The sequence below is a fragment of the Rana temporaria genome, chromosome 3 (genome assembly GCF_905171775.1).
Source record: "Rana temporaria chromosome 3, aRanTem1.1, whole genome shotgun sequence".
Taxonomy (NCBI): domain Eukaryota; kingdom Metazoa; phylum Chordata; class Amphibia; order Anura; family Ranidae; genus Rana; species Rana temporaria.
Genome location: NC_053491.1, coordinates 70,700,640 through 70,725,526, shown reverse-complemented (window position 1 = coordinate 70,725,526; position 24,887 = coordinate 70,700,640). Strand labels below are relative to the sequence as shown.

The 24,887-nt window shown below is 42.7% G+C and overlaps 2 protein-coding genes across 3 annotated transcripts in view; one reads left to right on the top strand and one right to left on the bottom strand.

The window, feature by feature from the left end:
- The window catches only part of PIGB (phosphatidylinositol glycan anchor biosynthesis class B), a 60,439-nt gene extending 39,653 nt beyond the window's left edge, over positions 1–20,786 (bottom strand). Inside the window, exons 1-6 of the mRNA XM_040342725.1 lie at positions 20,369–20,786; positions 17,252–17,387; positions 13,723–13,840; positions 11,637–11,741; positions 9,474–9,604; positions 9,248–9,388 (exon numbers count right to left, since the gene is read on the bottom strand). Of these exons, the coding sequence (XP_040198659.1) occupies positions 9,248–9,388; positions 9,474–9,604; positions 11,637–11,741; positions 13,723–13,840; positions 17,252–17,387; positions 20,369–20,495 (758 nt within the window). The 5' untranslated portion in view covers positions 20,496–20,786. The remainder of the gene's footprint in view (positions 1–9,247; positions 9,389–9,473; positions 9,605–11,636; positions 11,742–13,722; positions 13,841–17,251; positions 17,388–20,368) is intronic.
- Positions 20,787–20,858: 72 nt separating this feature from the next.
- PIGBOS1 (PIGB opposite strand 1) lies at positions 20,859–24,522 on the top strand. 2 transcript variants are annotated; one of them, XM_040342726.1, is made up of 2 exons: positions 20,859–20,934; positions 24,306–24,522. In XM_040342726.1, exon 2 carries the CDS (start codon positions 24,349–24,351, stop codon positions 24,505–24,507), a length of 159 nt encoding a protein of 52 aa, XP_040198660.1. In that variant the 5' UTR covers positions 20,859–20,934; positions 24,306–24,348; the 3' UTR covers positions 24,508–24,522. The 2 variants fall into 2 exon arrangements, with proteins under 2 accessions (XP_040198660.1, XP_040198661.1); XM_040342727.1 differs by having other exon boundaries at positions 20,866–20,948.
- Positions 24,523–24,887: the final 365 nt, after the last annotated feature.

The window sequence follows — 24,887 nt, the reverse complement described above, 5'->3', positions numbered from 1 at the left end:
GGAAAAAAAAGAAAAAGGTCGCCTATGGGGATATTCACGGAATTCATTTTGGCCCCATTGCAGGAGTGTTTCCAATAGTAAAGCGTGACATGTAAGGTATCTATTTACTCGGTGTAACATCATCTTTCACATTATCTCCAAAAATTGGGCTCACTTTTGTGTTTTGTTAATTTTTAACCACTTGAGCCCGGACCATATTTCTGGTCAATGACCGGGCAAGTTTTTGTGATTCGGCACGGCGTCGCTTTAACTGACAATTGCGCAGTCGTGCGACGTGGCTCCTAAACAAAATTGGCAACCTTTTTTTTCACACAAATAGATTATTAAATGTGCGTGTTTACTTCTGTCTTTAACACCTCCCCTTCAGGCTGGAAAGCATCAGATCAGGGGAAACCAAAAAAAAAAAGCTCTCATTCCATTGCAGCTTGGTTCCTACATGTGTGATGAACTGAGCATGCTCAAACACTTAGAAAAAAAATATCCTTTCTTTTTAAAAGGTGAAAAACACTCATTGGATGCTCATAGAGCGTGGTTTGGATTAATTGCAGGTGTGCCCAATTACAAGCTCACCCAAACTAGAGACTGCAATTTGTTCATGTGATTCCAATTGCTTCATTACTAGCACTGTTATAAAAAGCTTGGATCGATCAGTCCTCAGCTGCCCTCAGAAGGGGCAGGCTGGCAGAAATGCTGTTGCTAAACACAAATGTGGTTTGTTGCATGGGTTTTGTTTTATTTTGCCAATGGTTTTGGTTTATTTTTAAATGATGTTCACTTTGATGTATTTGTCTATGTGGCCTTATTTTATGAAAAATGTGTAAAGCTATGGTTATTTAGAATTTTGAAATGTATTTTTGTTTGTTTGTCTTTTTTTGCTTTCATTGTTTTGTTGACCAATAAAAATTACTTTAAAATTGTTAAGTTTGTCTTTTGTTACTTTTTCATGCTACATATGTTGACAGCTGCAGCTGAACTAGGTTTGGGCCTAACAAATTATGTGTGATTTTTGTCTAAGCTTCTTTCCTGGTGTGTAATCATGAAATGTTTGCCATGTTTATTCTCCCTGACTTTAAAGACAAAAACTGGTAAGTATTTTATTTATTCTGCAGTGGTCCTCAGCCCTCAAGTACCCCCAACAGGACATGTTTTGGGGATTTCTCTTATCAAGAATTGCTGTCCAGACTGTATTTTAAAGCACATGTGCAAGATGAAGGAAAACCTGCAAACATGGCCTGTGGGGGGGGTTTGCTATTGGTGGACAGGCTTGACGTGCTGATTTACAGCACTGTGCTTAAATCTAGCGCAAGGCAATCCTATTCAAATTGTGGGTGTTTGAGGGAAGCCAAGTGAGTGTTAGAACCCCTGCTTTGTGTTTTTTTATTTTTGTGTTGAGCTTTGTGTCCCTTTTCTTAAAATTGGCTTCACTTCCTGTCACACAGCTGAACAGGAAGTGAGGTTAAAACCCTACCAGTGTCATTTCTTGGGGACACAGGTCAATCTAACTAGTGTCCCCATTAAGCAAATTGCACTCCAGCACTGCTGTGTACACCCCAAATCATGGGTCTTCAAACTACGGCCCTCCAGTTGTTCAGGAACTACAATTCCCATCATGCCTAGTCATGTCTGTGAATGTCAGTGCATTACAAGGCCTCATGGGATGTGTAGTTCTAAAACAGCTGGAGGGCCGTAGTTTGAGGATCCCTGCCCCAAATGATTATTTAGTTTGGGGTTTAGTAAAGGCAAAGCCACTCTGCAGTACAAGCATAGTTGCTGAAAATCAGAGAGGAAGCACTGATGGTTTTAACATCCAATCCTGTAGAAGCAAAGTTGTTTTGTTTTCTTTCTTCCTTGCTTTGCACTTGTAGTGCAAAGTGGATTTGCCTTTAGTCAATGGACCCCAAAGTCCAAGATCCCTAATAATTTGGGGTGTACACAGCAAAATGCTAGAGTGCAATTTACATAATGGGAAACTATTTAGCTTGATCTCTGTGTCCCCAAGAAAAGATATTAGTAAGGTTTTACCCTCACTTCCTGTTTGGCTATGTGACAGGAAGTGAATGAATTAGAAAGGGTGAAGACACCTCACAAATGTTGTCACTATCAGGGGTGCAGACATCCCCAAAAAATGAGCAGATAATACTTATTTGCAAATTAATAACGCACACATTCCTACATATTAGCAACGCTCTATCCTGGCCTATTGGCATGGTTATATTTTTTGGGGCTCTCAATAAAACTCTATGAAATTTGTGCTTAAACTAGAACCAGGGGCGGACTGACAACTCATGTGGCCCCTGGGCAATAGAAGATTATGGGGCCCCTCTGGCTTACAGATGACCACCACGCCAGGAGGTAGTGCAGAGGCGGGCAGCTAAAATCTTGGGATATTCACATTAAAAGCATGTCATTTTCGGACATATCAGGGACAGATCTAAAAAAAACACAGATTTTTACATACTGTCCCTGGTTTTACTGAGCCTGGCAACCCGGATGGGGCCCCCTAGTGGCATGGGGCCCTTGGGCAGTGCCCGAGTGACTCAATGGTCAGTCCGCCCCTGACAAGAACTATAATCAACAAGTTTTATTTTCTTTAATTTTGGATAGAGTGAGGGAGGGTTATAGGCCCTGTCAGTTTATTTTGTATTATCTGTGTCCAATTGGGGAGATTTGCCTTCACTTCCTGCCCCATAGCCAAACAGGGAGTGAGAGAAAAACTATGCAAATTAACCACTTCCCGCCCAGCCTATGGCCGATTTACGTCCGGGAAGTGGTTACACAATCCTGACAGGACGTCCTGCAGGATTTCATGCCGCACGCGCCTGTGGGGGCACGCAGTGCGGCGATCAGTGATGCGGGGTGTCAGTCTAACACCCTGCATCTCCGATCTCGGTAAAGAGTCTCTCACGGAGACGGAGACTCTTTACCACGTGATCAGCCGTGTCCAATCACGGCTGATCACGATGTAAACAGGAAGAGCCATCGATGGCTCTTCCTCACTCGCGTCTGATAGACGCGAGTATAGGAGAGCCGATCGGCGGCTCTCCTGACAGGGGGCGTTCGCGCTGATTGTTTATCAGCGCAGCCCCCCCTCGGATCACCACACTGGACCACCAGGGATGCCCACCCTGGACCACCAGGGTGTGCAAAAACAAAAAAAATATAGAACAAAAAAACAAAAAGCAATAAAAAATAAGAAAAAAGATGCCAATCAGTGCCCACAAATAGGCACTGACTGGGAAAATCAGTGCCACCCCACAGTGTCCATCAGTGCCACCCCACAGTGCCCATCCATGCACAGTGCCCACCTATCAGTGCCCACCTGTGCCACCCATAAGTATCCATCAGTGCCACCCATAAGTGCCGCCCATCTGTGCCGCCCATGAGTGCCCATCAGTGCCGCCTATGAGTGCCCATCAGTGCCGCATAGCAGCGCCGCCAATCAATGCCACCTCATCTGTGCCGTCAGTACTACCTCATCGATGTCCATCAGTGCCATCTCATCGGTGCCCATCAGTGCCGCCATATCAGTGCCCGTAATTGAAAGAGAAAAACTTATTTACAAAAAAATTAACCTAAAAAAATAAAAACGTTTTTTGTTTCAAAATTTGCAGTCTTTTTTTAGTTGTTGCGCAAAAAAAAAAAACGCAGAGGTGATCAAATAACAACAAAAGAAAGCTCTATTTGTGGGGGAAAAAGGACGCCAATTTTGTTTGGGTACAGTGTTGTATGACCGCGCAATTGCCATTCAAAGTGCGACAGTGTTGAAAGCTGAAAATTGGCTTGGCGGGAAGGTGCGTAAGTGCCTGGTATGGAAGTGGTTAAGGGAATCCAGTGCCCCCCCAGAACTAGTGTGTGGGTCCCCTGAAAATTACTGGGCGGGGTTATACAAAAACAGGGTGTGACCTTGACAGGAAGGGGTGGGTCATTTTTCTATTAGGAGGTGCAGATATGTAGTCAGGCCTAGGGCAGAACCAAACCTAAATATACTACTGCATATTAGGGCTTATTTAGACCGGAACCGATTTACAGCGTGTTTTTATATTGTGGGAGGAAACCCACGCAGGCACAGGGAGAACATGCAAACTCCATGCAGATGCTGTCACGGGCGGGATTCGAACCAACGACTCTTTTGCTGCTAGGTCAAAGTGCTATACACTACACCACTGTGGTGAACGAACATGATTGCAGCTGAAAGCATGAGACCTTTTTTTTTTTTTTTCAATACCATGCTTTCCAGCCTTATTGACCCCGCCTCCCTCCATAAAGAGGACCTGTCACACACTAGTCCTATTACAAGGGATGTTTACATTCCTTGTAATAGGAAGAAAACTGATCATTTTTTTTTTATTTTTTTATTTCAGTGTAAAACATTATAAAACTAAATAAAAATAAATAAGAAAACCCCAAAAAAAAAATTTAAAGCGCCCCGTCCCGACGAGCTCGCGCACAGAAGCAAACGCATACGCGAGTAGCGCCCGCATATGAAAACGGTATTCAAACCACACAAGTGAGGTATCGCCGCGATCGTTAGAGTGAGAGCAATAATTCTAGCCCTAGACCTACTCTGCAACTCAAAAAATGCAACCTGTATAATTTTTTAAACGTCGCCTATCGAGATTTTTAAAGGGTAAAAGTTTGATGCCATGCCACGAGCGGGCGCAATTTTTAAGCGTGACATGTTGGGTATCATTTTACTCGGCGTAACATTATCTTTCACAATATATAAAAAAATTGGGCAAAATGTATTGTTGTCTTATTTTTTAATTCAAAAAAGTGATTTTTATCCAAAAAAAGTGCGCTTGTAAGACCGCTGCGCAAATACGGTGTGACAAAAAGTATTGCAATGACTGCCATTTTATTCCCTAGGATGTCTGCTAAAAAAAAATATATAAATGTTTGGGGGTTCTGATTAATTTTCTAGCCAAAAAATTGTGATTTTCACATGAAGGAGAGAAGTGCCAGAATTAACCCGGTGGGCAAGTGGTTAAAGTACTCATGGCTATAAAGAATAGAGTCATTGCTCATTAAAAAAAAAAAAAAAAAAAAAGGGGGTCCCTCCAATTTAAATTACCAGGCCCTTCAGGTCTGGAATGGATATTAAGGGGAACCCCGCCGTAAAAACCCCCCCAAAAAATGGTGTGGGGTCCCCCCAAATATCCATACCAGACCCTTCAGGTCTGGTGTGGATTTTAAGGGGAACTCCACCCCAAATTGAAAAAAAAATGGCGTGGAGTCCCCCTAAAAATCCACACCAGACCCTTATCCGAGCACGTTGACCTGGCCGGCCGCAGAAAAGAGGGGGGGACAGAGTGCGGCCCCCCCTCTCTCCTGAACCGCACCAGGCCACATGCCCTCAACATGGGGAGGATGTCCCCATGTTGATGGGGACAAGGGTCTCATCCCCACAACCCTTGCCCGGTGGTTGTGGGGGTATGCGGGCGGGGGGCTTATCAGAATCTGGAAGACCCCTTTAACAAAGGGGACCCCCAGATCCTGGCCCCCCCCCTATGTGAAATGGTAATGGGGTACATTGTACCTCTACCATTTCACCCCAAAAAAAATGTCAAAGTGTTAAAAATGACAGTAGCCGGTTTTTGACAAATCTTTTAATAAAATCTTCTTTTCTTCTTTCCTTCGGGTTTCTTCCGCTGCTTCTTTCTTCTCGTTCACATCTTGCCCGACGTGTTCTTCTATCTTCTCCGTCCGTCCTTCAGCCTTCTGGTCCCGCATCTTGCCCGTTGTCTTGTCCTGTCTTCTTCTCCGTCCGCCTCCTCGTCCGCATCTTGGGTCTTCTGCGGTGTTCTTCTAGTCCCCGGACCCAGCGTTTGAATTTGATTTGGCCGCCGTTTTCCCGCTCCTGGGACCCGCCCCCCTCTGACGCCACAAGTAAACTCCTTAGAAGGTCATGTGCGTCAGAGGGGGGCGGGGTCACATGAGTGTGACACGGCGGGAACTTCTTCTCCGGGCGGCGCGATTGAAATTGAATTCCCCCGCTGTGTGACGCTCTGCGACCCCGCCCCCCTCTGACGCACATGACCTTCTAAGGAGTTTACTTGTGGCGTCAGAGGGGGGCGGGGTCACATGAGTGTGACACGGCGGGAACTTCTTCTCCGGGCGGCGCGATTGAAATTGAATTCCCCCGCTGTGTGACGCTCTGCGACCCCGCCCCCCTCTGACGCACATGACCTTCTAAGGAGTTTACTTGTGGCGTCAGAGGGGGGCGGGGTCACATGAGTGTGACACGGCGGGAACTTCTTCTCCGGGCGGCGCGATTGAAATTGAATTCCCCCGCTGTGTGACGCTCTGCGACCCCGCCCCCCTCTGACGCACATGACCTTCTAAGGAGTTTACTTGTGGCGTCAGAGGGGGGCGGGTCCCAGGAGCGGGAAAACGGCGGCCAAATCAAATTCAAACGCTGGGTCCGGGGACTAGAAGAACACCGCAGAAGACCCAAGATGCGGACGAGGAGGAGACAGGACAAGACAACGGGCAAGATGCGGGACCAGAAGGCTGAAGGACGGACGGAGAAGATAGAAGAACACGTCGGGCAAGATGTGAACGAGAAGAAAGAAGCAGCGGAAGAAACCCGAAGGAAAGACGAAAAGAAGATTTTATTAAAAGATTTGTCAAAAACCGGCTACTGTCATTTTTAACACTTTGACATTTTTTTTTGGGTGAAATGGTAGAGGTACAATGTACCCCATTACCATTTCACACAGGGGGGGGGGTCAGGATCTGGGGGTCCCCTTTGTTAAAGGGGTCTTCCAGATTCTGATAAACCTCCCGCCCGCATACCCCCACAACCACCGGGCAAGGGTTGTGGGGATGAGACCCTTGTCCCCATCAACATGGGGACATCCTCCCCATGTTGAGGGCATGTGGCCTGGTGCGGTTCAGGAGAGGGGGGGGGGCCGCACTCTGTCCCCCCCTCTTTTCTGCGGCCGGCCAGGTCAACGTGCTCGGATAAGGGTCTGGTGTGGATTTTTAGGGGGACTCCACGCCATTTTTTTTTTCAATTTGGGGTGGAGTTCCCCTTAAAATCCACACCAGACCTGAAGGGTCTGGAATGGATATTTGCCGGGAACCGCACGTCTTTTTTTTTTTTGGTTTTTACGGCGGGGTTCCCCTTAATATCCATTCCAGACCTGAAGGGCCTGGTAATTTAATTTGCGGGAACCCCTACACATTTTTTTGTTTGTTTTATGAATGAATCCCTTTAGAATTGTCAGAGCCGACAATTCATTATAGCCGCGTGTGAATTTTTAAATGACTTTTTTCCTTCTGAATGTCACTTTGTGCAGGGGGAGTTCTAAGTGCGGGAAAAATGCGCTATTTCACATGCTGACATTACACCCCCCCTAGGTACGAAATTTAAAGGAATATTTCACTTTTATTGTTTCACTTTAAGAATTATTAATTTCACTGCTCCCGAAAAAACGGCCGTTTTAAAAAATAAAAAAAGCATTGATACATGTTCCCTGGGACAGGACTGAGGTCCCCAAACACTTTTTAGGACAAAACTTGCAGATTAGCCTTTAAAATGAACACTTTTGATTTCTCCCATAGACTTCTATAGGGAGTTCGGCGCGGCTTTACATATTAGTTTCAATGCGCCGGCTGCTACGCTGGTTCATGCGCCCAATTAAGCCTCCACCCGGAGTACTAATTAACGCATGAACCAGCGCAGCGCACAGAGCATAGTAAATCAGGCCCAATGTTTTGTTTATGGGCCTTTTTTCATCCCGATTATTGTTAAGCCTGACTTGCCTACACACGATTGTGAAAAAAAATGCTCTAGCAAAGCGCGGTGACATACAACGGCACTATAAAGGGGAAGTTCCATTCAGATGGCGCCACCCTTGGGGCCGCTTTTGCTGATTCGCGCTTTTCAGTCTTCGTGCTCTTCAGTCTGTTACAACGTGATGAATGTGCCATCTCCATTACGAATGCTAGTTTTACCAGAACGAGCGCTCCCGTCTCATAACTTGCTTTGGAGCATGTGCGTTATTTTCACGTCGTTAAAGCCCACACACGACCATTTTTTACGACGTTAAGAACGACACGAAAATTTAGAGCATGTTCTAAATTTTTAATGCCCATTTTTAACGTCGCAAAGAAATGCTCTGGAGCCCCCACACGATCGTTTTTAAAGGACATTAAAAAAAAAAAAAAGATGTCATTTTTCACATCGCGAAAAACGCGGCATCAGGCTACATTTCCAAAAATGTGAATGCAAAAATATTTAGCATTATGCCACTGGTGGGCAATACCTACTTGCTATGGTTGTCCGTGCCATTTAGTAGCTATACCACATTAGAGAATAAACATCCGGCATAGGCCCCTTTCACATAGCTGGTTAGCTACTAAATGCCTGCGGTAAGAATTGGCAATCGCAGTCAGCTGCATCCAGGCTCAGACATCTGTCCCTAACTGCTCTGTGTGTGGCTACATGCAAACAGCAGTGTCCCGTCAGCCCAGCATTAGTTTATATGGGCTGAGCGATTAATGCCGATTCCATAACCCGGTCACTCCAGCAGCAAGAATCTGCTAATTCTTGCTGCAGGAATCCAGCAGCCACAGCTACCTGGCCATGAGAAAGGGGCCTTAATGTGAGCCAGCCTGGAGTGTAATCACATGGATTTTAAAATACTGAAGCCCTCTAACACTTAAAAATTTAAGCGGATGGATCCAAGTCAGTAAAAGCCAGTCAAGTCCTACATGGATCGAAATCCATCTGGTCTCAGCTGAACTTCAATCCATGGATGGGCTAGCTGGTTAGATTTACTTGTGCACAACCAGTCTGTCAGGTTTCACCCAAATAAATAGTGATGCCTGTTATAGATGGCAACACCAATCATTGTATTCTGCCTGTGGGGAGGGCTCCCGCTGACAGAATACAATGGCACTGTGGGAGCGATTCCCCCATCCACCTCCAATGTATGGCTGGGGGAATCAGACTACTTATTTTTTTCTTCCTTCAATCTTCTAGTTGAATGAAGCATTACCTTCCTGAGGCATTCAAGGAAGCAGATAAACCAGTACTTGTACAGTATTTATTAATAATAAAGCAATGGGGTACTAGGGTACACATCACCACATACATATATTTTTAGGAGTACAGCTAAAGCCTATAAAATAAAGTTGCGTTCACTTTAGGTGTGTACTGATATATTGGTGTACTTAAATCACACAGCTTGTAAAAGAATGTACAGTATGTTATTCACTTTAATGCAATGTAAAGACTTACCCAACAGGTAAACATTGTTGTAGCACCAAATCAAGTTTTTTCGGCTCTTTAAAGAAGTGATAGATGAGCAATGGAATCCAAAGAATGATGGCGGTTGGTCGCATAAGAAAAGCCAAAGCCACAAATAGCAAGTATTTAGTACTAGAAAACAAGACGACAGATTTAGAATGACAATCCACAGCAAAGTCAGATATGGAAGAAGTTGTTTGTCTAGTTTTTCTTTCACCTGCTCTTTGTTGGTGAACCTTCCAGTGGGAATGAATACAGAGCCAATGTGCCAAGTACAGTTTCCATCGTGTTTGTGAGAGTTCTTGTGCAACAAAACCAGGTAAACCACGAACACAGCTGACAAAAGTACTGAAAAGAAGAAAAATTATATATATATATATATATATATAAAAGCGTTAATGGTACAACAAAACACAAAGAAAAACACACACAAGCCAAAGTGGACTTGAAAGAAAAGCAAGCCTCTGTTGCCTATAGCCAACAATTGGTCTTTATCTTTGCATTTGCCATTAGGGCAATTACATTGGATGATATGGGCAGTCAACTTTTTTTTCTGCTTTTAGGAGAGAAGCAAGTGTTTAATAATTTTTTTACTGGACCTGTACTTTTCCCCCTCTCAGCAATGCACCACAATGAACGGTATTGCAAGTGGTGGTGTGCTGCAGTGTGGTTCCACCAACACCTATTGTACTGTGCTGGTTGTGGTGCCATTCATTTAGAACTGCACCACACGGAATATAGTGCTATGTGTTATGGTAATGCATGATAAACTGCAATGCACAGGTGTGAAGCCAGCCTAAGGCAGGCCATACACGGAGCGAGTTTCTTTCCTGCAACTGCAGGAACACCATGTCAATTTGTGAATCCTTCCTGCTGAGCCATTGGATTCTCCAGGCAGGGGGAGTCGTTTAATGCACACAAAGCACTGGGTTTTCTGTGGGGTTAGAGGGAACTTCTATAAACTGTTGACACAGAAAACTTAGGGAAATGTTGAGCAATGACTTTGTTAGGCCAGCCATAGAAGGTCTGAATCTAGGCCGGTTCAGCAGGAAGTGACCGAGATTCGAACAATGTGTAGGCAGGCTAACTGTACCCAAGTCGATCAATTAATTTGGGTACAATCAGCCTGCGGTATTTTACATATGGTTATTGCTAGTGGCTGGTATAGCTGCTAGCAATAATCACTTGTCTTCTTTCGCTAAAGACAACTTCTACTGCCTGGAGATTACAATGGCTCAGCAGTTGTAGGAAAGAAACTCGCTTTGTGTATGGCCTGCCTTAGGGATGGAATAAGAAGAGCTACAAGTACTAGGCAGAGGATCAACTCCTGCCCCATTCTATGCATCATGTGAAATATTGTTTTAGGTGGAGTTTTGCTTTGGTAGAGAGTTTGGTTTTTTACAGTAAGGCCGGTCATACACGGTCTGAATCTCTGTTATGTTTTTAATGCTGTGTCCCCGCTGGGGAGATACTCTTTTCTGCTGACAGGAGTTTCAACATTCACCAAATCCAAAAAAACTAAAAAGTTTTATTAGCGTATTTATCGGGGTATTGCGCGCTCCGGCGTATAGCGCGCACCCCTAAAGTGGACCCACATTCCTGTGAAAAAAAAGATTTTAGTACTTACAGTTTTGGTGTCTTCCGCGGCAGCCTCGTCGGGTCCGGCGTCCGTCTGCGGCGGTGTCCTCCTCGTCGGGTCCGGCGTCCTTCTGCGGTGTCCTCCCCGCTCGATCTCCGCTTCCCGCGCTGAGTTTTAACTACTGCGCCGGCATATACCGAGCGCAGTACACTCGTGTATAGTCGGGCAGGCTCGGCTCCTCTCGCGGTCACGTCCTAGGTGTCCTGTACGTCCAGGACGTGACTGCGAGAGGAGCCGAGCCTGCCCGACGATTCACGAGTGTACTGCGCTCGGTATATGCCGGCGCAGTAGTTCAAACTTGGCGCGGGAAGCGGGTATTGGCGTATATCACGCACCCACGTGATAAAAAGTGCACGGTATATGCCGATAAATACGGTATATATATTTATTCACATAAAATACATATTACAAATTAGGATACAATAGGAGAGGCACTACGTGGCACATCCTATGCACATAAGTATGTCAAGGGTCCAACACAAGTACTTATTTGGAGGGGGGGGCAATACTGAACCCAAATCACAGGAATAAGTAGGTGAAAGATTAAAAAAAAGGGGGGGGGGGGGGATTAGATAAAAGGGAAAGGAAAGGAAAGGGAAGGTCCATATTACCAGACCATGGTGTCTGCCAGGACCAGAAGGACCCACCTATTGCTGTTGTGACCATATACTATACTTGCAATTCCTGCTATGCTTGCAATTTATTGTCCTAAAAGACATCCAATGATCAGTTTTTACATACCACCCATTTTGCCACATTTTCATTTTCCAGGCGCCTCATTAGGCCGTACAGTCTTACATCTGCAAGGCCAGAAAATACAGCCTGTATCAATCTTGGAATCCAGACCTATAAAAAGATTATTAAAATTTAAAGTTGAGCATGTAATGCACGTTTTAGATTGATTAAATTAGGGCTGCAACTAATGATTATTTTCATAATCGATTAGTTGGTCGATTATTGTTTCGATTAATCGGATAATAGCCTTACAAAAACACATTACGTGCTTTTCTGCAGCTTCTCCATTGAAGTATATTGAACCAAAAAAAATAAAAAATAGCATCGTTTTGCATTAAAAAGTCCCCGCCCCTTTCCAAATACGCAGCAGCTGAAATAAAAAACATGGATGTGAAGGTGTCCCATAAGAAAACATGTAAATGAACTGTAGTGTGTTTCTGCAAAAAGCACCAAAAAACAGAGGTGTGACCCAGGCCTGAGATGTTTAGTAACATAACAGAGTTAAAAAAAACAGAAATAAGTACAAAAAGAGCAAATAATCGCTACTGTAAGGAGTTCATTTTTTTACTGTGGGACAGTGAAAGTAATATTTTTTTTGTTTACAAACGTTTATTGTAATAATAATGAATGGTTGCACAAATATAATGACAATGTAATCAATAACAGAAAGTCAGTAGAATTGTACATATTATAGTATTCAATCATTATAATTGTTATCAAACTATTGTAAAGGTAATAATAACCAGGTAGCAGTATTCAAATGTATCGTAACCTAGCAATACCTCATATAGCAGGGATATGCAATTAGCGGACCTATAGCTGTTGCCAAACTACAAGTCCCATCATGACTCTGCCTCTGGGTGTCATGCTTGATGCTGTCAGTCTCGCTATGCCTCATGGGACTTGTAGTTTGGCAACAGCTGGAGGTCCGCTAATTGCATATCCCTGTCATATAGTATGGGTAGTGATGGTTAAGAAAAGGGGAAGGGAGAGAAGAACATTGAGTATCATGGTATGTTCCAATTTGACCATTTAGAGTCATAAATCTGGAGGTTGTCATTTAATGTATGATATATTTTTTCAGAGAGCTTATAAACCTCCATTCTCTCCAATACTTGCGACCAAAGGATAGTATTAGATTTCCAATTAAGGGCGATCATCCATTGGATCAAGCTGCATAGGGAATGGAATAATCTCATGTGTGAAGTTGGTATATCTGGAATTGTAGCATACAAAAGACAGATTTGTGGGGTAAGAGAAATGTTATGACCATAGGATGACTCAAATCTAGATGTTGCCGCACTCCATATTTGGTCTAGAAAAGGGCAGCTCCAAAATATATGTAATAAGGTGCCATGTTCTGTGCAACCTCTAAAACAATTGAGAGATATCGAGGGAGTGAAAGTAATATTTACAGTAGTGATTTGCTTTTTTTGTACTATTAAGGGCTAATTTTAGTTGTTTTAACCCCATTATGTTACTGGCCGATTAATCGATTATGAAAATTGTAATCGATTAGTTGTTTCGGCCCTAGATTAAATAGGATTTGTATGAATATTCAGAACATGAAGTCCAGCAAACAGAGAAGCCCTCCCTCCCATTGGAGTACTGGCCACCTAAAATAAGGTATCTACACTTAATATGTTCCCCGTGTTCCAATACCAATCCAGGGGGGTAGGAAATGTAAGGAGGAAAGGATCACCACTATTTCCGACCAGCCCAGGTGAATAAACAATAAAAGTGGCTTCAGTCTATGGATCTCCACAAACCACACGCTGATGCATTTCACCCCGCCCACCGCGGCCTAATCATAGGGTCATAGGCCTGTAGACTGAGGCCACCCTCCATCATTTATTCACCTGGGCTGGTAAGAAATAGCGGAGATCCTTTCCTCTTTACAGAACTGGATTCAGGTTAACAATTACAACAGACATCCATGAGACACCAGGGTGAGATCAAATGTTAGTTTGCCAGCTTGAAAGTATTCTGAAAATTCCCCTATTGGGATTCCCTAAACTACAAACCATTTCATTTATAAAAAGATATTCAGATACTAATCAGTCTCAAATGCAAGACTTCTGAATATACATACCAAGAAGAAGACTTCATCCTTGCCAATCCAATCCAAAACTTTATACACAGAGGCAAAGAGCAATGGGTAAGTGAAGCCCCTCAGTCCTTCATTCCATTCCCATGTTAAATAGCCATAATTACTATTGTTAAAGTGAAATAATATTCATTGCGATTATTTGATATGTAAAGAAAAATGCAAAACGCTGTATATTTACAACAGGTATTTATAAAGTGCTAACAATTTAACAAAATGTAACATTTTTAGAAAAAAAAAAAAATTTAAAAAATGTTTACTAAACTAATGGCAACAACACTTCCAAAAAAAAAGTTGAGACAGGGCAACACAAAGCTGGCAAAGCAAGTGTTAGTAACAAGGAATAACTAGAAGAACATTTTGCAACAGCGGAGCTTCCCCTAATTTCAGATCTACCCCTCAGATTTACAGCGACTGCACTTCCAAGTGCAATTTCGTAAATAACCCCCAGAGTGTCTCAGAAGAAAAGATGCGCAGAGGTTCACCAATCTCGAGTTGATTTACTAAAACTGGTGCACACGGAATCTGGTGAAGCTGTGCATATTAACCAATCAGCTTCCAAGTTTTATTGTCAAAGCTTAATTGAAGAAGCTGAATTAAGAAGCCAATTGGCTACTATGCACAGTTGCACCAGATTCTGTGTGTGCCAGTTAAAAAAAAATATTACCCCCATGAAGTCTAAAACAATAAAAATAAAATAAAAACAACTGTTGAGCAATTTCAGAATTAATGTTCCTCAATATAAAATTACGAAGCCTTAAACTATATCAAAAACATCTACACTACTATCAAATGTATTTTAATAAAATGCTTTTGGAGTAAGAAAAAAAAAATATCTAAAGATAGGTTTTCTATTTAAGATACATTAATAATTTAGTTTATTCAGCATGAAATGGAGCGTGAGGCTATAAATATTCTACAATTAGTGCATATGGAAGGGGCAGCTTGCACATCTGGAAAAGCACCATCAATATTGACAGACATATCCAGGTTTTAGAGCAGCATATGCTTCCATCCAGATGATGTCTATTTCAGGGAAGGCCTTGCATATTTTCGCAGGACAATGCTAAGCCCCATACTCCATCTATGACAACAGCATGGCTTCATAGTAAATGAGCCCAGGAGCTTAAATGGCCTGCCTGCAGTCCAGACCTTCCACCAATTGAAAATATTTGGCTCATCTTCAAAAAAAAAAAAAAAAAAATGCGACAAAGACAACCCAGAACTGTTGAGTAGTTAGAATCCTATATCAGGCAAGACTGGGACAACATTCCTCTATTAAAGCTCCAGCAACTGGTCCCCTCAGTTTTCAGACATTTAGAGAGTGTTATTAAAGCAGTAGTAAAGCCTGCTTTGTGATTTTTACCTACAGGTAAGCCTACAATAAGGTTTTACCTGGAAGTAAAAGGAATATCCCCAAAACGTGCACCATTTAGGAGAGATTCACCCTGGATGCAGCCAGTGAGGTCACCGGCACTTATGGTCTGAATGCCCTAACCATTGGAACCTGGTGCCAGAAACTAAGGCTTCATGCGTGCATGTGACGTCATGACGCAGTTCGGACAATTACACAGCCAGAGCATGCAAACTCAAAAGAAAGACCCAATTTACTAAAACTGATAATATAAATATATAAAAAAAAAAAAAAGTGATTAGTATGAAAACGTATAAAAAGGAATCATTTATCCGCATATGATGCTAAAACTTCTACAGACGATGGGGGTCCATCTTCCATGAAAAAGTCGCCAAGAAAGTTAATGACTGAGCGAAAAAAAAAAAAGACCCAGGGAAGAAGTGACAGCCCTCTCGGTGGTTACAGTGCGCCGCTTTGTTCCATGACAAGACTTTCAAATGTGGCAGTAGGCAATCCATACTACCACATTATTGCAATTGTTTATAGGTTTTTTTTTTTTTTTTTAACCAGCCACGGTTTACTACCGCTTTAAATGAAGAGGTGATGCTACAATGTGGTAAACATGGCCCTTTCCCAACTTTTTTGAGACTTGTTGCTGCCATCAATTTCAACATGGCCTTATGTTTTTCCTTAAATTGATCCATATCCTCGGTTTATGAGTTATGTAAATCATTGTATTCTGGTTTTATGTAGACTTTACACAGCGCCCTAACTTTTTGGGAATTGGGGACTGTATATATTGAATGTGTACAGAAACAAAAAGATTTTCCGGTACCCAGAGAACAAAAGCTCTGGATTTGTATATAAAAAATTAAAAAGCAAATGTTGGATCTTATAAAAAAAAAAAAAAAACATTGTAAAAATTATTTTTACATAACCACTGACCTCAGAAGTCCATTTTTTGTTGCCATTTCTGTACATATTCCTCTAGGATTATAGGATATGGTACTTTTTATTCAGAGCCCACCTTGAAATACAGTATCTATCTTTATATATTGTACATTTGCATCAGCCTCCGGAGCCAAATTAACCTACCAGCATGTCTCTGGAGGACACCGGAGTATCAAGAAAAATCTCACACAACCAGAAAATGAACATGCACACTTCATGCAGGTAGGGTGTTGGCTGAAACTCCAACTGATGACCATAGTACTGCAGGGAACAAGTGCTAACCACTCAACAATTGTGCTGCCCAATATGTGTATAATATACACATCAACACTTGCATTTATAGTGCTCATTCAATATTAATGGATGGTCTTTGCCCCCGCCATATTTCTGCCTTTCATCATCTGTTCCCGGTTCTTCTCTGACTAATGAAATGGGAAGCAGCAAAGACATAATCACTTCTGGATACAGAGTGGTCAATCCCTGGCTGCTACAGCCAGGGAAGCAGCTAACCAAGCACAATTAGCTGTATTGGAGGACAGTGGAGACATTGGTGGTCTGATAGTCTTCATAAAGAGTACCTGCCACCTTCCCAAAGCTATACCATAGGGCGCTTGTTCACACCCTTATAATAGCAATAAAGGCAAATTGAAAAAAAAAAAAAAAAAGGGGAGGGGGGGCATTCAATAAATTAAAAATAAATACCCCCATTCCTCTACACAAATGCACGTAGGTGTAAAGAATATTGTACCACACATACTACTGTATGAGGTATCAGTGCAAACTTCAGTGTAAGAGCAATCATTCCAGGGCCATAATTCACTATTAACTCTACGCCAATAACCTGTAGAGGCTTTTAAAGCCAATAACAAATTTTAGATACTGTAATTTCTCACCATTTCACAGGTGAAGACAATTTTAAGTCTCGAAATGTTTGGTATCTATTTACTCAATGCAACATCATCTTTTATATTTCCCCAAAAAGCGTGTATTATATTTGGTTTGTGTGCACAGGCAACTGACATTCCCAGACACATTGAATGCCAAATAGTTTGAGGAAGACTTTGGTGTTCTGTTCTAACAAACGACTCTACCTGCTAGCATTATGTTAAATATTAAGTTCAATTACACTAAACGCTTTTATTTCTGGTATTTAAAAAAAACATGACTTTACCCATTCAGAAAACACACTGCAATTACAATAAAGGATATTTAAAAGTCATATTATGAGCAACTTCCAGGGATTGCCAATATTCATCCGGAACAAAGCTGGTCTGCACCATGAAGCAGTTAAACACTCGAAAGGCAAATGTCAGCAAAACAAAGATGGAATTTTCTCCAAAGAGACCTAAAATGGGGAGAAAAAAAAAAAAAAAAAATCAGTAAAATATAAAATTGACCACTTGCTTACTGGGTACTTAAACCCCCCTCCTGCCCAGACCAAATTTCAGCGCTGACGCACTTTGAATGACAATTGCACGGTCATACAACACTGTACCTAAATTACATTTTTATCATTTTTCCCCCCACAGAGTTTTCTTTTGGTGGTATTTGATCACCTCTGCGGTTTTTATTTTTTATTAAAAAAAAACAATATTTTTTTTTATATTTTGTTATAAAATTTAGCAAACGGGTAATTTTTCTCCTTCATTGGATGTACGCTGATGAGGCTGCAATGATGGGCACCGATAACGCAGCACTGAGAGGTGACATAGAGGTGGCACTGAAGGGCATTGCTAGGTGGCACTGACTGCACAGAGGAGTCAGAATTGCCTCCTACCTCTTCAGGACCGACGTCCCTTACACATAAGCCAGTGATCTTTTTTTTTCAGCCCCGCCTTTTGTCATTGTTGCACGGCAGCTTTAGTGTCTTAACCACTTGACCACTGGGCACTTAAACCCCCTTCCTAACCAGACCAATTTTCAGCTTTCGGTGCTCTCACAATTTGAATGACAATTACTCAGTCATACAACATTGTGCCCACAAATAGAGCTTTCTTTTGGTGGTATTTGATCACCTCTGGGTTTTTTATTTTTTGCGCTATAAAAGAAAAAACACTGAAAATTCTGTAAAAAAAAAAAAAAAAAAAAATTATCGTTTCTGTCATATTAGCAGGTATTGCAGAGTATGGGGGGTATTGCAGAGTATGGGGGGTATTGCAGAGTATTGCGCAGGGATGGATGGCTGGATCTGTGACTGCATTTGTCACAGATCCAGCCCACAGCAGCTGCTGCTGCTGCTTCCGCTCTCCCCCTCTCCTCTCGCAGTGTACCAATCGGTACAGAGAGGAGAGGGAGGAACCGGCGTCATCACATGACGCCGGTTTGTTTACAAGTGATCGCTCCGTCATTTGACGGAGCGATCACGTGGTAAACGGCCGCTATCAGCGGCAATTTACCGCGATCTGTGATGCGCCGGGTCTTCTGTGGCGAGCGAGAGGAGGATTCTGGGAGGACGTCCCAGGGACGTCCTCCCAGAACAACTCGACCGCGCTGTAGACGTCTTTTGTCTATGGCGCGGTGGCAAAGAGGTTAATCAGCGCCGGTTGCCCGTGTGTAAGGAAGAATTGCAACACAGACTAAATCTTTTGCGAAATACGCCAAAAAAAAAAAAAAAAAAAAGAAAAGAAAAAAGGAGCGGACATTTTCAAAAAAATATATATATTTTTGGTTTTAAAAGAAATCCAATAAAATCAAATTTTGTCATAAATTTAAGCCAAAGTGTATTCTGCTTCATGTCTTTGGTAAAAAAAAACAATCCCGTTAAGTGTAGAATAATTGGTTTGTGTGATCACGAACATATGTGTGCAGATGATCACTGGGACATGTGATTTTACTGTTACATATGTGGGGAACAGGTGTTTTTATTGCGTTAGGACACCATTTTGGGGACACTGTGCAAAAAGCTATATATATATATATGAAGAAGAAAAAGAAAAAAAAAAAAAAAGAAGGAGGAAGCAGAAGAAAAAGAAAAAAAGAAGAAGGAGGAAGAAGAAAAAGAAAAAAAAAAGAAGAAAGAAGCTCATACTTACTGATCACCGGCTGGCTGCAGAGATCTGCTCTCCTCTCTGACTACTTCCGTGTGAGGAGAGGAGAGCCGATCGCCCGGCAACAGGCCTCTGTTTATATCACATGACGGCTGTGATTGGACACAGCCATCATGTGATCAGGAGGGCCAATCGCAGAGCCCGCCCGACGATCGGAGAAGCGCCGTGCCCAGGTGACACGAGCACATCAGGATCGCGCCATTGCGTGGGCACGTGTGATCCCCCTCCTCCTGAACAGGTGGGAGGTGGTTAACACAGCCACAAGCCACCCTGCAACAGTGAGACATAATGTAACAGCTACGGTGTCCCTCCGCTCTGCATATAGCTTTCAATAGTGTCTGTGAAATTCCTTCTCCCGCCTCCTGTGATGTGTGCATGCGCCATGATCACGTCATTCCAGCTGATCTGTGAATCAGCTGGAGGGCGGCTCCTTCCTGCGCATCCACGGGCACTATTCGACGGAGGGAACTTCTTGATAGAACACTGGCTCCATAGAGAGACAGTCACAATATCCTGACATGGAGGGAAAAACCACATCCAATTCACAATAGTGTGAACCCAGCCTTAGACGGTGATAAGTTCACCCACACAGCACACATCATCGGGAGTTTTACTGGCATTGGAACACACAAGCTGATTTACTAAAGGCAAACAGGCTGCTCAGTAAGGATGAGCTCCGGCGTGTTTGCATAGAACACGTGTCGAGCCCGCCAGGAAGTCGGCACCTGCGCTGCGCTAATCACAGCCAGGCAGACATTTCCCGATCTCTGCAGCCGAGCATCGGACAAGGTCTGCCTGGCTGTGATTAGCGCAGCGCGGGTGCCGACTTCCTGGCGGGCTTGACACGTGTTCTATGCGAACACGCCGGAGCTCATCCTTACTGCTCAGTCTGCAGGGGGATTTTTCCCTTAGCCTAATGAAGGAGGTGACATTTCTCTTTGCAAACAATATCCAATCACATGCAAGGAAAAAATTAAAAACAGCAACACATGAAGGGAGTCAGCAGAGCTTCACCTCATTCACTAAACCAGGAGACAATTATCTTGCAAAAAGTGAGCAGTTTAGTAAATCAAGGAAAAAAATTATAATATATGTATGTATATAGTAAAGTAATACTTTTTTTCAGTAAAATAGTAAATTAATACAAATAAATAGTTAAAATGTAAAATTAAAGTAAAAAGAATAAGTACAATAAAAGTGTCTTTAGTAAATTCCCCTATGCAGATCACCCCACCCCCACAGGAATATGGTGACTCTGGGGTCCCATTCATACAGTTACCTCCCCCTGTATTCGCCCCCCGGGGGTCCTTGCTGTACAGCTTGGATTTCCTCTTCCTCAGTTGCACGGAGCGGGGGTCGCTCGGCCTCCTGAACACGGACAGAGCTCGGCTCCGGATCGCCTCCATGCCGCACTTTGTTATGGTCGCACGCCCCGCCCCATTGTCACTTTCCCCGGTGACTGCAACTAGAGGCCGAGTCACCCCTCGTGAGTGTCACACAGCCCGCGGCCATGTTGTCGGAGACCGGGGTTACGGACTTCTGAGGCGGACCTTCATAAAATGGTTTCTATTATGGAGACAAGAAACGACGTTTTTTTCGCTACATTTCTGAAGGACTTTTCCACCGTGTGAGCGCCCAAAAGCAAGGTGTTTTTTAGTTACAGCACAGCGAACAACGCAAGTGGTGGGAAAAAGCTCGTGCCGCTGACTTCACTGTAGAAGAGTCTATGGAGAGCGACGCCTGAATAATGAAGTTTGGGCCCTACGAGGCGCCTTACGTCACTAGAGGGGGCTGTGTGGGTCTAGTGAAGGTCACGTGACCTCTGAATCCCGCACATGACTGCAGGTAGGCTGACCTGGGTAAAGTATAAATTCAGCATGCTTTGTTGCCTTTGGTTCTCCTGGTACAGATATTATGTGGGATTGGGATTATTATGGGATGTCCTGCATCATGTATGAGATAAATGTCCACAGACAGATATTTTCTGAGGTGTCTGCCAATCACACATCCATTTTTTTTTCTGCCAGTAAATACCTCATACAGACCACTTCCTGTTTCCTGTCTGGTAAAAATCCCAGGCTTATGACATCATGCACAGCTCTCTCTGTCACCCTTGTGAGCATTTGCCAGGAAGGGATGAGTCGTAAGAGGGCCAATGAGAGCTGCAGAGCTCGTGGTGTAAATCCAGAAAGTGAACAGGCAGCAGCTTCAGCTGCCCACGGTTAAAATGGCTGCAGCCAGACTTGGTGGAGGGAGATGTCTGCAGCATATTTGGCAAGTACAGAATCTCAGTGTGTGTGTGTGTGTATATATATATATATATATATATATATATATATATATATATATATATAGAAGCAAAGTGGTTGGAGGGAAGCTTCAGAATGGCAAAGATGTTTTTATTACAAATGATGTGAGCATACTGCAGTTCCTCTTTCACCTTTACATACAATTTAGGCCAATATGTATTCTACATATTTTAGGTAAAAAAAAAACATTCCAATAAGAGCCCTTACACACCGGGGCCGCCCTCCTCCCACCGCCATCCGGTGCTTCTCCAGAGTCTCCCGTGCCATCGGTGGGCCCAGAGAACAAATTGGTTGGCGGCGGCTCACGACGATGGAGATTTCTCTATGACTGTCGGAGGCCCGGGCGCGGCATTGTGACGTCACGCCCGTGTACCCGGAAGTAAACCTAGTGTAGTATTATAAGAACCCCCTGCTTTATTGAATATGAAATGCACTTACAAGTAAAAACCAATCACTGGCACAAAGTAAATCCCCTTTGTCTGACAGCTCACCAGTACCGCTCACTGCTTCTGGATGTGGTAGTGATGTCACCCTGGCTCCGCCCTGACGCATTGCATCACTGATCACATGGCTTAATTTGAGGATGCATGCCAAAAGCATACAAACCGCTAAAAGCGTTAAACCGCAAAACTCCAGTCTGGACGAGATGTAGAAATGTTGCCAAGAGACCCAGGAATCGCTCAGACTCGCAGGCTGACTTGTTTTGAGGGCTCTTCCTCAGAGCTTTGGATGCGTTTTCATTTGGTAATGCATTAGTCCTTTGCAACCTCCTTATGTATTTATTTTTCTTCACATAATAGATCCAAAAATGTTTTAAAGAAACTCGCTCATAATCTCTTAACTCTAAACTAATGACCTGTAAGAGCCGGTTCACACTGGGGCGGCACAACTTAGGGGGCGACTCGGCCAGGCGACCTGAAGACGACTTCTAAGGCAACTTGCAAAATGACTTCTGTATAGAAGTCAATGCAAGTCGCCCAGAGTTTCCCCCGAAGTCGTACAAGAACCTTTTTCTAAGTCGGAGCCACTTGCGTCGCTCCTATCAGAACGGTTCTATTCACTAGAATGGCACGCGACTTGTCAGGCGGCTGCGTCGCCTGATGAGTCGCCCCAGTGTCAACCGGGTCTAAGAGCTTTTGATGTGTCTCCTATAGACAATTTTGGGTAGCAAAGTCTGTCACCATTTCGCAGGCATGTGCAGTTTTAAAGCTTAACATGTTTGGTATCTCTTTACTCAATGCGACTTTAGCTTTTCTATTTTGCAAATGGAAAAAAATTGTGTTTGCATGCACTAAAATTAACTTTTCATAACCGAATAGTTGGGCGATTATTTTTTCAATTAATCGGTTAATAATCTTAAAAAAAAAAAAGGTGATTATTTTTATTTTTTTTTGCAGCAATTTTTTATATATTTTTTGGGGAATATTTATTATAGCAAAAAGTAAAATATTGATATTTTTTTCCAAATTGTCGCTCTTTTTTTGTTTAACGCAAAAAATATAAATCACAGAGGTGATCAAATACCTCCAAAAGCTCTATTTGTGGGGAAAAAGGACATACATTTTGTTTGGGAGCCACGTCGCGCGACCATTCAATTGTCAGTTAAAGCGACGCAGTGCCGAATCGCAAAAAGTGGCCTGGTCTTTGACCACCAAAATGGTCCGGGGCTGAAGCGGTTAAAAAACACAAATTGCCGCAAAGACGCATTGCATGCTTTTCTGCAGCATCTCCACTGAAGTATATTGAACCAAAAAAACAAAATGGCACTGTTTTGCATTAAAAAAAAAAAAAAAGGCCTTTCCCTTTCCAAATACGCAGCAGCTGAAAAAAGCATAGATGTGAACGTGTCCCATAGGAAACCATGTAATTGAACTGTAATGTGTTTCTGCAAAAAGCAGCAAAAAACAAAGGTGTAACCCAGGCCTCAGATGTTTAGTAACCTAATGTGGTTAAAAAAACAAAAATTGGTACAAAAAGAGCAAATAATCACTACTGCAAGGGGTTAATTTTTTACTGTGGAACAGTGAAAGTAATATTTACAGTAGCAATTTGCTCTTTTTGTACTATGAAGGGCCAATATATATATATATATATATATATATATATATATATATATATATATATATATATATATATATATATATATATATATATATATATATATATATTTTTAACCCCATTATGTTACTGGCCGATTAATCGATTATGAAAATGGTAATCGATTAATTTCATTATATTACGTTAGTGTATTTTCTACTGAAAATGTGCTAATGTTGTGTAACATAAAAAAAATTGCAACTCCCACTATTTTATTCTACATGGAGCCCTGGTTCACACTTGGCTGCGGGAGTGAAACTGTGCGAGTTCAGCTGAACTCGCACGATTTCACTCCCACCGGCAGTCCCGATTTCGGCCGCGATTTAAGAGACATCTGTGCAGGTTTCTGCACAGATGTCAATGTGAATCGCGGCCCTAGATCGCAAAAAGTATTACAGGAACTGCTTTTTGAAATCGGTGCAGCGTCGCACCGATTAGGGCAGTGTCATTGCCGGCAAATGCCGCCGATTTGAGATGCGATTTCACAGGTGAAATCGCATCTCAAATCGAAGCAAATCGTACCCGGTGTGAACCTGGGCGGAATCTGCTTTCAGAAAATGTATCCTGTTTTGGGAAGAGGGTCACTACTCCTCAGGCCGTATGTTTTATCTGTATGCAAGAAAATGCAAATGTCTGTGGCAGTGAAAGGGTTAAAGTGGTGTACCGATCAGGTTTATTATTGGCGGCTGGTGGGGAGGGTCAACACCTTGCATGGGTCTGAACAAGCACCATTTTAATATAATAGTTTTTTGCGGTTTCATGCATTTCTATTTCTTCTAACTTATAAGTGTGAATGGTTTTCTCTTCCAGGTTCACGGCCTTTCCTTCAGAAGAACACATTCCTGCTGTGAAGATGATCCGTAGACTGCCTTTCGGTCAGCTCATGCTGGCAACGCTACTTGGAGTTGGTGCCGGCTTATATATTTATAAGCCACTTATAGAAAGGCATCAGTTTGAACAGAGACAGCTAAACACCAAAGTTCAAATTACTGATGTCAAAGAAAATAAATAACACTTTTTCTAATTATTTTGCTGTTTGTATTTTTTAATTGGTGAAATTTAAATAAAAAGCCCTTAAGCAAATCAAATTTAGCTCATCCGGCACTTCTGGAAAGATAATCTATAATAAAATTTAGCAGCTGCTATAATAAAATGGTAACACAAAGCTCTAGAGGTCCATAAATGTAATTCATAAGCTATAGCAGCGCTTTGAAATAAAAACATCAAAGTCCAATGGTGATGGTATGCCCTCTGAAGGGCGAGACCAAAGGGCATCAGGCGATCCTAAAGGTATTCATATGGTGTTTTTTTTCCAAAGAATAAAAACCTTCACCGTCCCCCCCCCCCCCCCCCCCAAAAAAAAACGGACTCACCAGAACAATGTAATAAAGA